The sequence below is a fragment of the Anolis carolinensis genome, chromosome 3 (genome assembly GCF_035594765.1).
Source record: "Anolis carolinensis isolate JA03-04 chromosome 3, rAnoCar3.1.pri, whole genome shotgun sequence".
Taxonomy (NCBI): Eukaryota; Metazoa; Chordata; class Lepidosauria; order Squamata; family Dactyloidae; genus Anolis; species Anolis carolinensis.
In genome coordinates this window covers 104,725,088-104,740,082 of record NC_085843.1, presented here as the reverse complement: position 1 = coordinate 104,740,082, position 14,995 = coordinate 104,725,088, and the positions used below count along the sequence as shown (strand labels likewise).

General features: G+C 45.3%; 1 protein-coding gene across 1 annotated transcript; it reads left to right on the top strand.

The window, feature by feature from the left end:
* Window positions 1-7,612: 7,612 nt before the first annotated feature.
* On the top strand, window positions 7,613-9,842 carry LOC134297525 (nanos homolog 2-like). Its single transcript, XM_062975304.1, has one exon. It carries the CDS (start codon window positions 7,768-7,770, stop codon window positions 8,401-8,403), a length of 636 nt encoding a protein of 211 aa, XP_062831374.1. The 5' UTR covers window positions 7,613-7,767; the 3' UTR covers window positions 8,404-9,842.
* Window positions 9,843-14,995: the final 5,153 nt, after the last annotated feature.

Genomic DNA, 14,995 nt, shown 5'->3' with positions numbered 1-14,995 from the left:
CAAGCACTAGCGCTAGTGGCGAGACGGAAAGTCCCGCGGAGCCGGTAGGGGGTTGCCGTAGGGATACGGATCTCCAGCCGCGAACAGGAAACGTTTTCTTTGCAGAGACGGTGGCCATACTTGCCTGCTCTGAAGAATCCTCTTTGCTGGCTTCTGCTCAAAAGGTAGACTCGGCCGAATGCTCGGTCAACAGGTACTTTGAGGAGCCTCCGGAGATAATTTCTTGTGATCCATTGTCCTATTGGGCTTCACGCGAACACATGTGGCCGGATCTGTCGCACGTAGCCCGCCAGTTCCTCAGCTGTCCTCCCACCAGCGTCCAGAGCGAAAGGGTCTTCAGCATAGTGGGAGATGTAGTCACGCCCCACCGCAGCTTGCTTGACCCTCAAACAGTTGAGAAACTTGTTTTCCTGAAGGCCAACCTTCCTGTGTTGAATTTCCCAGATTTGGATTTTGAGACCGACTGCTCCTAGAGCAACAGTTTTCCTCCTTTAACCAACTCTGCTTCAGAGTAACTTTGGCCATTTTTTTTGGGCGTCCGGGCGGGGGGGTGGCCCCTTTGGACTCTGTCCAACAACTCTCTCCTCTATCCTACAATGCTTTCCTCTCTCTTTTCCCTTCCTTTCTCCTCTTTTTCATCAGTCGACGTTGCCCCACTGACGTTTTTGGGTTCATCCATCTCAAGGGGCCGTTTCACGAATCATGGAATCATGGAATCATAGAAAAGTAGAGTTGGAATAGAACTCATGGGCCATCGAGTTCTCCCCCAAGAAAGACGCAGGAAGTATCATTCAAAGCATCCCCGACAGATGGCCATCGAGCCTATGCTTAAAAGCTTCTAAAGAAGGGGCCTACAACACAGTCCGGGGGAGACAGTTCCACTCCCGAACAACCATCGCGGAGAGAAGTACTATCTTTCATTTGTCCCTGTTGAACTTAATATACTTTTGGCCCATCTCTGTATTCGGAAGTTACAAAACGTTTTCTCTCATGTAATACTGGCTCTGTAGAGGTTGAAGGATATTCTGTGGAAAATTAGACCATAAAAGCCAAGGTAGAGATAATGCTTCCTCTTTGTGTTCTGTTCGGATTTCATTCAATTCCCTTTTTATTTGGGGGGGGGGGGGAAATATTACCATCACGAGCCATGACTGTTTGGTCTTCTACAGATCCTCGCAGCTCCTGTACAGAAAGAGCACTGTTATATTTGATGTGGATACTTCAGATAATCATTTCAGGTGTAGGAATACGCCAGACTCTCACTTTACAGAGGTATACTATCTGTCCATCTGAACCTTTGAGGATGTCTTTATCCACTGGAATTAATACACCTCGACTTGGGACAGAACTTCTCTAAATTGTCATCTTTCAGTGTCCCATTGTCTAGAGCGGGTGTGGTTGCCGCAGTGGTCATGGGACGGCCGCCTTTGGGTCCCCTAGCCCTCTGCCCGCTTACGCGGAGGGTGCCTTTATAACTCGGAGGGGGGAAACATCAAAGACAGTGGTACTCCTCCGCCTTTGCCAGCATTTCTCCAAATGGTTGTCTAGTGTCCCTTCTCCTTTATATGCCGTGGTCTACGCTGTGGTCGTTAAACGGCCGCTTTTGGGTCCCCTCCCCCTTTGACCTGGCACGCAGAGGGTGCCGTTCCCCCTTCAGGACGTGTGCCTTGCGGCTGCTTTAGATGTTTGGGCGCAGGTTACGCCGAGTGGGAATTGCCTTTTGCTGGCTTGTTGGGAAAACGATAGAAGAGGTACACGGCCTTCCCCTTGGGTGGTGGGGTGTTGCTGTGGGTAGAGGCTTAAATCGCAAAAACAAAAAACTTTGTGGGAGGGCCGTGCCGAATTCTCCGGGATGCATGCCGGCCAACTGTGGCCGGCTGGCTCACGGTGGGGTCTTTGCTGCCCTTTGTTTTTTCCCCTTACTTTTCTTTTCTTTTTGCTGCCTCTCGGACTACGTGACGCCAGACTCTAGAGGTATATGCCCTTCCCCCTTCAGGGCGTGTTCCTTTGCGGCTGCTTGCAATGTGTGGGCGCAGGTTACCCAGAGTGGGAACTGCCTTTTGCTGGCTTGTTGGCAGGACGATAGAAGAGGTACACGGCCTTCCCCTGGGGTGGTGGAGTGTTGCTGTGGGTAGAGGTTTAAGTCACAAAAACAAAAAACTTTGTGGGAGGGCCGTGCCGAATTCTCCGGGATGCATGCCGGTCAACTGTGGCCGGCTGTCTCAGGGTGGGGTCTTTGCTGCCCTTTGTTTTTTCCCCTTACTTTTCTTTTCTTTTTGCTGCCTCTCGGACTACGTGACGCCAGACTCTAGAGGTATATGCCCTTCCCCCTTCAGGGCGTGTTCCTTTGCGGCTGCTTGCAATGTGTGGGCGCAGGTTACCCAGAGTGGGAACTGCCTTTTGCTGGCTTGTTGGCAGGACGATAGAAGAGGTACACGGCCTTCCCCTGGGGTGGTGGAGTGTTGCTGTGGGTAGAGGTTTAAGTCGAAAAAACAAAAAACTTTGTGGGAGGGCCGTGCCGAATTCTCCGGGATGCATGCCGGTCAACTGTGGCCGGCTGTCTCAGGGTGGGGTCTTTGCTGCCCTTTGTTTTTTCCCCTTACTTTTCTTTTCTTTTTGCTGCCTCTCGGACTACGTGACGCCAGACTCTAGAGGTATATGCCCTTCCCCCTTCAGGGCGTGTTCCTTTGCGGCTGCTTGCAATGTGTGGGCGCAGGTTACCCAGAGTGGGAACTGCCTTTTGCTGGCTTGTTGGCAGGACGATAGAAGAGGTACACGGCCTTCCCCTGGGGTGGTGGAGTGTTGCTGTGGGTAGAGGCTTAAATCGCAAAAACAAAAAACTTTGTGGGAGGGCCGTGCCGAATTCTCCGGGATGCATGCCGGTCAACTGTGGCCGGCTGTCTCAGGGTGGGGTCTTTGCTGCCCTTTGTTTTTTCCCCTTACTTTTCTTTTCTTTTTGCTGCCTCTCGGACTAAGTGACGCCAGACTCTAGAGGTATATGCCCTTCCCCCTTCAGGGCGTGTTCCTTTGCGGCTGCTTGCAATGTGTGGGCGCAGGTTACCCAGAGTGGGAACTGCCTTTTGCTGGCCTTTGGGTAAAACGATAGAAGAGGGTGGAACGATTCAAAGTCTCCCATCACCCTGAGAGGCTGTGATTGACGCTATTGCTGCGGAACGGCCGCCTTTGCTTCCCCTTGCCCACTGTCCGCGCACACGGACGTTGCCGATTGCCCGTCAGGGCGTGTGCCTTTGCGGCTGCTTTCAAGGTGTTGGCAGAACGTTTCGCCGAGTGGTAAATGTTTTTTGCTGGCCTGTGGGTAAAACAATAGAAGAGGGTGGAATGATCAAAGACAGTGGTACAGTCTCCCATCACCCTGAGAGGTTGTGATTGACGCTGTTGCTGCGGAAAGGCCGCCTTTGGTTCCCCTTGCCCACTGTCCGCGCACACGGACGTTGCCGATTGCCCGTCAGGGCGTGTGCCTTTGCGGCTGCTTTCAAGGAGTGGGCGCAAGTTCCGTCTCGTGGAAACTGTTTCTTGCTGGTCTGTTGGTAATAACGAGGGTGGAGTGATCACAGACTGTGGAACAGTGTCCCATTCACCTTAAAAGGAAGTGTACTCAACGATGTGGCGGCAGAACGGCCGCCTTTGGTTCCCCTTGCCCACTGTCCGCGCACACGGACGTTGCCGATTGCCCGTCAGGGCGTGTGCCTTTGCGGCTGCTTTCAAGGAGTGGGCGCAAGTTCCGTCTCGTGGAAACTGTTTCTTGCTGTTCCCCTCGCCCTCTGGCCGCGCACGCGGAATCACTGAAAGAAGTGGGACACCTTGGCCTTTTCCACTTCTCAAAATTGTCTTCTTTTACTGTACCATTGCCTTGTGCGGGTGTAGTCGAGAGCATGTGATGATAATCTTACGCAGAGTAAGAAGTAGAGAATCAATCCACTCAGAATCTCTTTTGCTATTAAAAACAATTACTTAATAATGCCTTCATGTTTCCTTTGGAATCCACATTTCTGCTTTGTTTCTACTTTGAATTACTTTCTACTACATTACACACTATATCTTTCATAATTGTACTTCCTCAAGTTTACTTAAACTGTATGTATACCAACCAACTGAAGTCATTTCCCTCTATCCAGGTCATCTGCAGGAGAACTTTAATAACCCCTGAAGAACACACTAGTCTTACCTGCAGTGGAACTGCATGGAAACATGTGCCTAACATCAGAGCCTTAAAACCTTCCCCCTCCAAAAAGCATTATAGGTCTGTGTGGTCGTTTGTAGCCTATTTAAGAATAGCTTGACAGGCCAATAGTATTTCGCACTGTATAGTTTTTTAACTGTCAAACTACCTCCTCTTCAGTCCTCGGACTCGAGCCGTGTTTTTACACCACTGTTTTTTAAGCTGGTAATGATGTATGCTGACTGTGACTTCAGTTATATCTTATGTCTTATTGACCCAACATGAACACAGAAGAGTCTCACTGATCAAAGCCAAACGGGCCTACCACTGCTGAAATAAGCAGATTTCTTGGATTGGACTTGTTGAAGAAAAGCATATAACACATCATATCAGGTTATTATTATCCAAATAAAGCACCATAAATGCATGTTATACAACCAAGGAGACATAAGAAGTCGTTCTATATGCTGAAATGATATGTTGCTATTGCTTACTTTATGAATTTAGCTTCAAAATATCACAATATAATGGAATCATTGACTACAGAAATGGCTAGATTTTTCCAGAGGCTAGACGGTTTGCTGTTATGGAGTGTATCTTTGTGGCATGGGTTGTGGTGTGTGGGCGTGGGGCCGGCCAACGGTGGCCGGCCCCCCGGGTCTGATGGGCTTGGGCCCACATTTTGAAAGCAGACGTGAAGAAAGCATGCCCTTCCCCCTCTGGGTTCAGCGGTGTGGGCGTGGGGCCGGCCAACGGTGGCCGGCCCCCCGGGTCTGATGGGCTTGGGCCCACGTTTTGAAAGCAGACGTGAAGAAAGCATGCCCTTCCCCCTCTGGGTTCAGCGGTGTGGGCGTGGGGCCGGCCAACGGTGGCCGGCCCCCCGGGTCTGAGGGGCTTGGGCCCACATTTTGCAAGCAGACGTGAAGAAAGCATGCCCTTCCCCCTGTGGGTCCAGCGGTGTGGGCGTGGGGCCGGCCAACGGTGGCCGGCCCCCCGGGTCTGAGGGGCTTGGGCCCACATTTTGCAATCAGACGTGAAGAAAGCCTGCCCTTCCCCGTGGGTTGCGGCGTGTGGGCGTGGGGCCGGCCAACGGTGTCCGGCCCCCCGGGTCTGAGGGGCTTGGGCCCACATTTTGCAAGCAGACGTGAAGAAAGCCTGCCCTTCCCCGTGGGTTGCGGCGTGTGGGCGTGGGGCCGGCCAACGGTGTCCGGCCCCCCGGGTCTGAGGGGCTTGGGCCCACATTTTGCAAGCAGACGTGAAGAAAGCATGCCCTTCCCCCTGTGGGTCCAGCGGTGTGGGCGTGGGGCCGGCCAACGGTGGCCGGCCCCCCGGGTCTGAGGGGCTTGGGCCCACATTTTGCAATCAGACGTGAAGAAAGCCTGCCCTTCCCCGTGGGTTGCGGCGTGTGGGCGTGGGGCCGGCCAACGGTGGCCGGCCCCCCGGGTCTGAGGGGCTTGGGCCCACATTTTGCAAGCAGACGTGAAGAAAGCCTGCCCTTCCCCGTGGGTTGCGGCGTGTGGGCGTGGGGCCGGCCAACGGTGGCCGGCCCCCCGGGTCTGAGGGGCTTGGGCCCACATTTCCTTTTTTTTGGTCTTCTCTCTCTTTCTCTGGGAAGGGTGCCGGCCAACGGTGGCCGGCCTAGTATTTTAAAGTGTGGGCCTTTTTGGCGGTGGCTTTTTCTGTCTTTTCTTTGGTCTTTGCTGCCTCTCGGCCTACGTGGCCGAGTTTCCCCGATGTACCGCCTCTCTCTTCTCTCGCCGGCTGTCGTTCTTTAGCCCTTTATGCTATTTTGCACAGAAGCCTCCCTTGGGGGCGGTGTCCTCTGGTTTTTTTTTCTCTCTCTCTCTCTCTCTCAGGGATGCGTGCCGGCAAACAGTGGCCGGCCCGGCTTAATGTATGGGCCTTGTCGCCTGTGGCTTTTTTCTTTCTTTTCTTTTCTTTTCTTTTCTTTTTGCTGCCTCTCGGCCTACGTGGTCGGGTTTCCCACGATGCACCGCCTCTCTCTTCTCTCGCCGGCTGTCGTTCTTTACCCCTTTATGCGATTTTGCACAGAAGCCTCCTTTGGGGCGGCGGCCCCTCTTTCTTCCTCACAGGGAAGCGTGCCGGCCAACGGTGGCACGCCTAGTATTTCAACGTGTGGGCCTTGTCGGCCTACGTGGTCGACGTGTTTCCCACGATGCACCGCCTCTGTCTTCTCTCGCGGCTGTCGTTCTTTACCCCTTGGTGCAATCTTGCACAGAACCCTTCTTTGGGGCGGCGGCCTCTATTTCTTCCACTCAGGGAAGCTTGCCGGCCAACGATGGCCGGCCTAGTATTTCAGTGTGTGGGCCTTGCCGGATGTGGCTTATTCTTTCTTTTCTTTTATTTTCATGAAATCAGCGGGGGAGGATGGGCGGGTTGTGTTTCCACAGAACACCACTCAAAGAAACAGTTAGCGGTATCCTATACTGTTCTAAATTGCTCGACAACATAATGATAGAATCATAGAAACATGGCACCAAACATCATATAATCATAAAGCTAGAAGAGACCATCCAGTCCAACGCCATTCTGCCATGCAGAAACAATATACAGTAGAGTCTCACTCATCCAACACTCGCTTATCCAATGTTCTGGATTATCCAACTTATTTTTGTAGTCAATGTTTTCAATATATTGTGATATTTTGTTGCTAAATTCGTAATTACTACGTAATATTACTGCGTATTGAACTACCTTTTCTGTCTAATTTGCTGTTAAACAAGATTTTTTGGGGCTTAATTTGTAAAATAACCTAATTTGCTGTTCAAAAGGCTTTTCCTTAATGTCTCCTTATCATCCAACATATTTGCTTATCCAACGTTCTGCTGGCCCGTTAATGTTGGATAAGCGAGACTCTACTGTATCCAGAAATATCTGGTGCTGTAACCGATATATCATTTACCGTCCCGGAATACTAGCCAGATGGCCCATGAATGGTCACAAAAGTCATAGAAATATGGTCACAGAAGTCATGGAATAATAGAAACATGGTCCCTAAAGTCATAGACTCAAAGAACCAAGTAACAGAATCATCCCAAAAGTCCTAGAATCCTAAAATGATAGAATCATAGAGTCATGGCGCCAAACATCATAGAATCATAAAGGTAGAAGAGACCATCCAGTCCAATGCTATTCTGCCATGCAAAAGCAATATAACACTCTTGCAGGCTTCATCATTACTGGATCCGTCCTTCAGGACTTTTGCAAACGTTGGATGTGCAATGTTGCTATTTCATCCAAGGCAGAAATTCAACTCATTCTTGGATGGACAAACAGAACCACAACTGCTAACGTTCCCTTAAGGCAGTGTTTCTCAACCTGTGGATCTCCAGGTGTTTTTACCTACAAGTCCCAGAAATCCCAGCCATTTTACCAGCTGTTAGGATTTCTGGGAGTTGAAGGCCAAAACATCTGGGGACCCACAAGTCGAGAACCACTGCCTCAAGGGAGAAACTGTGGCATTACCTCCGAAGTTAAAAAATTGGAAAAACCAAACTCTTCCTTGAAAAGCTGTGATTGTCTAGACATGTGGGGGTTAAATCTAGGGCAAAGGAGGGTAAAAATAGATGGGAGGGTCCAATGTGAAAGGTTTGGAACCCCTCCCCTTATATATAAAACAAAGACTCCGCCTCCAATATGTGGCATTCAGTGTGTGTCCACACCAGGGTAGAATTGGCACCATGCTCTCCAGATCAGCCATGCACGTGCCACATTATGCCCCTTCCATGTTCAGGGAGTTTGACAGATGGAAGGGCTATCTGAGCCTTGCGAAAGTGGTTACGGAGATCATCGCGGAACGCAAGAAGGTCCCATTTCCATCTCAGAGTTGGGACACAATGGAGTACGACATGCAGCTAGTCCTCAACGAGGACAACTTTGAAACAGCATCACAATGGGTTAATGGAAGCAGTTCCAGCAGCAAGAGCTCCAAAGGTAGTGCCAATGGCCAGGCTTCCCAAAACAAGGAGATTTGCAATTTCTGCAAACACAACGGGGAATCCAAGCAGGTCTATTCGTCCCACCGGCTGAAGGGGATGGACGGCACCGTGGAGTGCCCCATCTTGCGCAAATACACCTGTCCGCTCTGCGGTGCCACGGGCGAAAAGGCCCATACTTTAAAATACTGCCCACTGAGCCAAGGGAAGAGGTCGCTGTATCGCAAGTGCGGACGTAACTCGGCTGGACGCAAGGTGAGGAGATAAGAAGATCAGGAGAAGACCGAAGCATTTATTCTTAGTTTTAGTTTGACTTTGTAAAAGAACAACATTTGATTTCGAGCATCATTAACACTCTTTACATTTCCTCCCACTTTGTTTCAGGTTTGGAGAATGGAAGCCCAATTCTCTTAGACTACATTTGTGAGTCCAGAAATGTTTTTTTATGTATATTGTTGCCTTCTTTCACATTTGTTGTACCTAGGTTAATTATATTGTGTTTCTTTTAGATGTGTCAGTTGCCTAGTGTGATGACTCATGGGCCCTGCAGTCCTATTCCTGACAGTATTGTGGCAGATGAGGAGGAAAATATGGAGTTTTCCCCAGATTTCCGGTCGGAGTCAGAGCCTTGGCAGCTGCCTGAAGTTCTAGTCCAAGAACCAATTAAACCTGACCTTGGTGGGAACTCTCCCCCTTATGGGAGAAAACAGGCTTACACGACTGATAGAGGATCGAGAGAAAAATTTAGAAGTAGTGCTCGCCTTGCTGCCAAATATGCCACTGATTAGAAGTATTTCCCCTGAGAAAATACGGGGAGTCTTGCACCTGCAAGCTGGTTTCCTTCGCTCCCTGTTCTCTAGGGAAAGTGATTGTTGTTTGGGGAAACGAGACCCAATATAGGGAAATTGCGCGAAGGATTCCTTGCGGAGTCAATTCGTCAGCTCCTGGAGAGAGGTCATGTGTGTGTGGACTTCGAATCCTGTTCCTTGCCTCCTGAATCTAGTTCCAAGCCTTGTCCTCGTCTCACGGATTTACCACAGATCTTGTTCCATGCTTCAAGTTGCTTTGCCTTTAGCCACAGCTCCAGCCACGTTCCAAGTAACTTTCAGCCTTGTGTCAAGCTTCATTGGATTCAAGACTTTTTCTGTTTTCCCAACGCTTTGCTTGGCAAAGCGTGTGTTGCGGTTATTGGATTATAATCTTTGGACTCTAATATTTCATATTGGACAATAATCTGCTGGACTATATTTGGCCTCATTTGAAAGGTCTGCTTCTGAACTTTATTCTACACTTGTTTTTATTGACTTTATATATTCCTTTAATAAAGATATTAGATAGAATCTGGCCTCAGTGTATGGTTATTGGTGCCCAGCAGCCTAGATCCTGACACCTTGTATCATGCTTTTTTATACATATAATCATGTTTTTTACATATGTAATATCACGTTCCTTTGACATCTGTAATTGCCTTATATCATATTTTATATTGTGTTTTATATATGCAGTTACTTTACATGTTTCTTTTATGTATGGATGTATAATTTTTACATGTTTAATTATATTATTTGCAACTATAATTGCCTAATATCATGCTTCTTTTATATATGCAATGACATCATGTTTATTTAACGTATATAAGTGCCTTATATCATGTCCGGGTTATCATGTGTGTCTCCAGAGGGATGCAGCCCTATCCTTTGCAGGGAAAATATAGTAATATCTTCTAAATGGCTACTGTCTAGAATTTTGTTTTGTAAAGAAAGGAAAAGTTTATATGCTATTGGAAAGAAAGATACTATTTTATGTTTAAATTTTGGAAAGGAATAGAATTGGTTATTATTACTGTGGTCTAACCTTCAATTGTTTGCAAGTTGTTCTAAAGTTTGGATCGTAGAGTTTAATAAACAGAGTTTATGGTTTTGGCATCAAAACTGTTCATGTTGTGCTTAAATGGGATTGAATTTTCTTTAATTTGTGGCCCATAATAGGCTGGTTATAAGCCTGATCTGGAAGGCAGCCAAGGCAAAGACCATTGAGCTGCTGAACTTGCAGACTGAAAGGTCCCAGGTTCAAATCCCGGGAGCAGAGTGAGCGCCCGCTGTTAGCTCCAGCTTCTGCCAACCTAGCAGCTTGAAAACATGCCAATGTGAGTAGATGAATAGGTACCGCTGTGGCGGGAAGGTAATGGCACTCCATGTAGTCATGCCGACCACATGACCTTGGAGGTGTCTATGGACAACACTGGCTCTTGGGCTTAGAAATGGAGGTGAGCACAACCCCCAGAGTCAGACATGACTGAACTTAACGTCAAGGGATACCTTTACACACACACACATGCAGGGACTACACCAATTTAACAAAGTTTCAGCCACAAAAACAAAGTTTCTAAAGTAGAGCAATGACTTTCACAGTAAAGACAACCCAATTTAACAGGAAATAAGACTTTCAAACCAGGAACAGATTTCTGCAATTATTAAAAAATGGTTCATTATAAAAGCTATGAAAATTTGCCAAAAATCAGAGGATAAGGGAAACGTTCCACATTTTGGTGAGCTATCAGTGTTAAATGTGTTCTACCACTGTACCAAGTTTGAAGAAGATCACTCAAAAAATGAGGGCGGGAGAGCCCCCTAAGTCCCCCCCCCTTCGGGCTGTTTTTGGGCCACCGCGCATGCGCGTCCGCCATTAACGAATTAATTTCGAAAATAACGAATTTTCGTTAATTTCGAAAAATTTTGGGGGCCAAATTCGTTATTAGCAACAAAAACGAAAAACTGCCCCCTCTAGTTTTGAAACGAGTTTAGAATCAAATTTTTCATGGATCGATCAAGCCTAGTTTCTACAGCATTTGTATCCACTTTTCTATTCTTTTGTTTTAGACTAGATAAGAAATTATTATTTTCTTCTTTTTTAGCATCAAAGTAACCTCTTTTTTGTATTAGAAGACGAAGGAAGAAGCTGGTAATGTAAAAGTTTTTAAAAGGTCCCTCCTCTATATCTATTCCTATTCCCTATTTTGTATATTTATCAATAAGAGACAGTTGTTCTTTTCCAGAAAACATTTCGGTCATAATAATAATAATAACAACAACAACAACATCAACAACAACAACAACAACTTTATTCTTGTATCCCGCCTCCATCTCCCCAAAGGGACTTGGGGTGGCTTACACAGGGACTAGTCCAAAAACAACAACATAGCATTACATACAACAGTAATTAAAACAGTAATTTAAAACAATATAACAAAGGTAAAAACAACATGACATAACAGTTACTTTAAAAGCCTGAGCGTTGATTGCTACATACAGCAGAGGGTGACTAGTGCAAGAGCTCCAAAAGATCCATAGATAAAATCAGGGTTAAAAGGGAAAGAACAAGGGAACAGTTCCATTAAAGTGCTAAAACATACAGAGTGAGGAACAGTGATAAAATGCTGTACATATTTGTAAACAGATTGCATGTCTGATCATCCCACAGCGGGTCCTTCTGTCTAGTCCCAAAGTGGCCAGAGAAACTGACAGTCTATCAAGGGCAAGAGGTGAGACTAATTTAGTTATGAAAATAAGAAAATGCATATGAGGTGATGGTCAGACCTTTAATAGTTTGTAAGCTACTCCAGCCTCATGTGCTGCATTTTAGTGTTTATTGCAATTGTTTCCCAGTCCATCAAAAGGTTTTTCTCCTTTGCAATTCCTTGGCTGCACTGTTGAGAAACTCATTCCTCATATTAGAACAACTTGCCCAAATATACTAATAAAACCAAGTAAATATGTTCCAAAGCAAAGCCTTAAAAATTACATCTGGGAGGAATACAATTTCTATAATACCCCTCCTTCTATATCTTCAGCATTATGGGCCTTATTATCCAAAAATATATTTTTTTCAAACTTGATTTCCCATTCTAGGGAATAATGATAATGACCTCAGCTTTGCCACTAACAATGGCAATCTGGTTTCAAGTTCTTTATTATTTTCATGCATTGTTAATTAATGTGCAAGACACAGGTTCATCATGTCATGCATTTTCTTATCCCCTCCTTCCTTCCCTTCAATAGCAGTCAACCATGTAAAGTAGGGATAAAGAAATGATGATGTCATAGTCATCAATATGTGGTTGCTATTTTCAAAATCTTGTTCTCTGCTAAATTTGGTGGAGTTACATGACATAGCTTATTATAAAATGATTGATAATGAATCACACTTTGTCCACAAAGGTTATGGAAATTTACATCTAAATTTGAAATGGGCCTTTTGGACATATAAGCATAAACTTTGATGTGTTAAAAATGTCCATTTCTCAAAGAAATGTTTAAGATGGTTACATTTAAAGCAGTAAGAAAAATAGCACATAGAAACTGCAGGTGGAGTAGAATCTAATGAACGTAAAAACAGATAATGCAGCCAAAATTCATATCCAATATATAGTTTCTACACCCTCAAATATCTGGCAGAAAACAGTACATTTTATAATGCTATTAAAACTGTAATATGCTCACAGATAGATCTGTTTCAGTAGGGTAATCTGTATATACAATCATAAAAAACATTGTGTTTCTGCAGATTTTGCTTGAAAGATAAGGGACCTGCAAAGCTTGATGGTCTGGGGGCTCATCTACACTGACCATATAATCCACTTTGATGCTAACTAGCTTCAAATTGTAGTGGCTGCTAAATACATGGCATCAAAGCATGCTGCAGCACAAATGCCTTTAGAGTGTATCAAACAAAGGACCTCATCACAAAGGGCTATAGATTTGCCATGCATCGTGGTGAATCCACGGGGTTTCGGCAGGGGTCATGAAGAATCCATCACTACATGCTTTGCATTGCATTCACCTGGAACCCCATCCCATGGGGAAAGCATTGCCGCCTGGCTCCCCCATTGCTCCAAAGGCAACACGGAGAATCTCCCATGTTGCCGTGGTGGAGGCGTATACTGCTTGCTCTCCCCTTTCAGCACAGAAGCCAACTGGAAATCCCTGTGCATAGTGTAATGTCGAAAGTGGAGAGCAAGCAGCATACGACAGTCAAATCAGCCCATCTGATGAGGTCGAAGGTCAGGGAGAAGTTCACTGCTGAGTGTCACTTTCCCTTTTTTCTACTTTGTATGCCTTCAGAGACCTTGTATGCATCTTGGCAGGAAAATGGTGGTATTGAGGCACATTTCTCCAGTAGCTCTTAAGCTGCATATACTTTGATGGCTGTTATGTTGCAAATACTTAAACCAGGCTGATACAACCTTCTGTGGTTAAGGTAATCACGTTCCTGGTCTCAAACCTGTTCCAGACATGTCAATCTAATTATCAACACAGTGAAATTGCCATACTAGTTCCAAACTGACATACAGGAAGGAACATTGTTTTGAGTATTCTGAACAGAGTCTATTTAAAGTTTTGTCCATTGTTTTCCAATTTACAGTTCCCAGAATTTCCAAGCCAACATGCCAATAGGGAGTTGTAGCCCAAAATGTAGTTTGTTGTCATGTCAAGTCTCTACATTACATCGAGTCACTAACATACCAAATATGGGGCTCCACAAGTATGCATTCTCTTATGGAGCAGGGAGCCTTGTGATTTCTTCAAAACTCTTGTGGCTGGTTTCTAGTAAGGTCATGGAAAGTCAGGACACAAAACCTTCATTTCAGGAGAAATGTTATTACAGCAGTTTTCAAATATTTGAATTGCAGAAAAATGAAATAAGCTTCTCAACTGCTAAAAAGTGGAGTGACTACTTCCTGATATTCCAGAGAGGAAAAACTGAGACAAAAATGCAGAATATAAAACAAGATTTTTGATTAAACATGAAGGGAAAAAAATCCTGTCCTGATAGTCTTCAACAATAGAGCTTTCCACTGAAGATGGTTTAATCCAAGGTCAGGTGTCCATTTGTCAGGCATGTTTAATTATGTATTTTCTATACCAGCAGAAAGTATGACTACCAGATGATCATAAGGTTTTTCCTAAATATACAGCTCTGTGTTTCTAAGAAACCAACTCTAAGAAGAATTGCCAATATTTAAGTATGCCATTTTAGCTAATAATATCACTACTTGGAATGCATAATTTTAAAAATGTTTTTAATAGAAATACCTAGATCTTGTTTATTTTCTTTGCATTCAATTTTCACTTGGTCTGAGAAAATGTAGGATATCCTATTCAACTGTAAAGGCTGCTACTACTAATATTGCTGTTAGTCCTGTAGGATCCAGTCTGCTTCTCTTGAACCTATCTCCATCTAACCTGAGAAGGTGACATCCTGAATCATTTGAACTAGAATTCATGTGGCTATGACACCTGCTAGTGCCTAGAGGTCACAATATGCGTGTCTTCTTTAAGAGCTGTGGTGGAAACAACATATCACATGTGATGGTTTTATAAAGTCCAGATTTCTCTTTGTCTTGATTTTTTTTAAAGATTTAGATGTCACTGTGATTTGTTAGAGCATTTTAAATCAGTGTTTGTGTGGGTTAACTGTCAGATGGTTTACTTACTTCATGTGTTGAAATGATTATGTAATTAGCTGGAAAATGTTCTTTTTGCATTATGTAACTTTTTCTGATGTAACTATAAGACACTTTGAGTAAAAAAAAATTCTATGGTTGTGCAGCGTACAAATAAACATGATACTAATGATATTTACTAGGGTTGGGCAAAAAATTCGAATCCTTCTGATGTCGTATCCAATTCGTATGTTTTCTCACTTTTGAACTGTGTTTAGAAAAAGGTTATCCTGTCGTATGTATCCCACGATATCGAACCCTTGATTGCCAATTTTTCGAATGGTGTCGAATGTTTCGGAGGGGGCAAGCATTTGCAAAGGGCTCCTGGACTACTTGACTGCTTATGGGGCACTTTAA

Coding starts and splice junctions, on each gene's coding strand:
- LOC134297525 (XM_062975304.1), top strand. CDS start 7,768: ATGGGAGGGTCCAATGTGAAAGGTTTGGAACCCCTCCCCTTATATATA.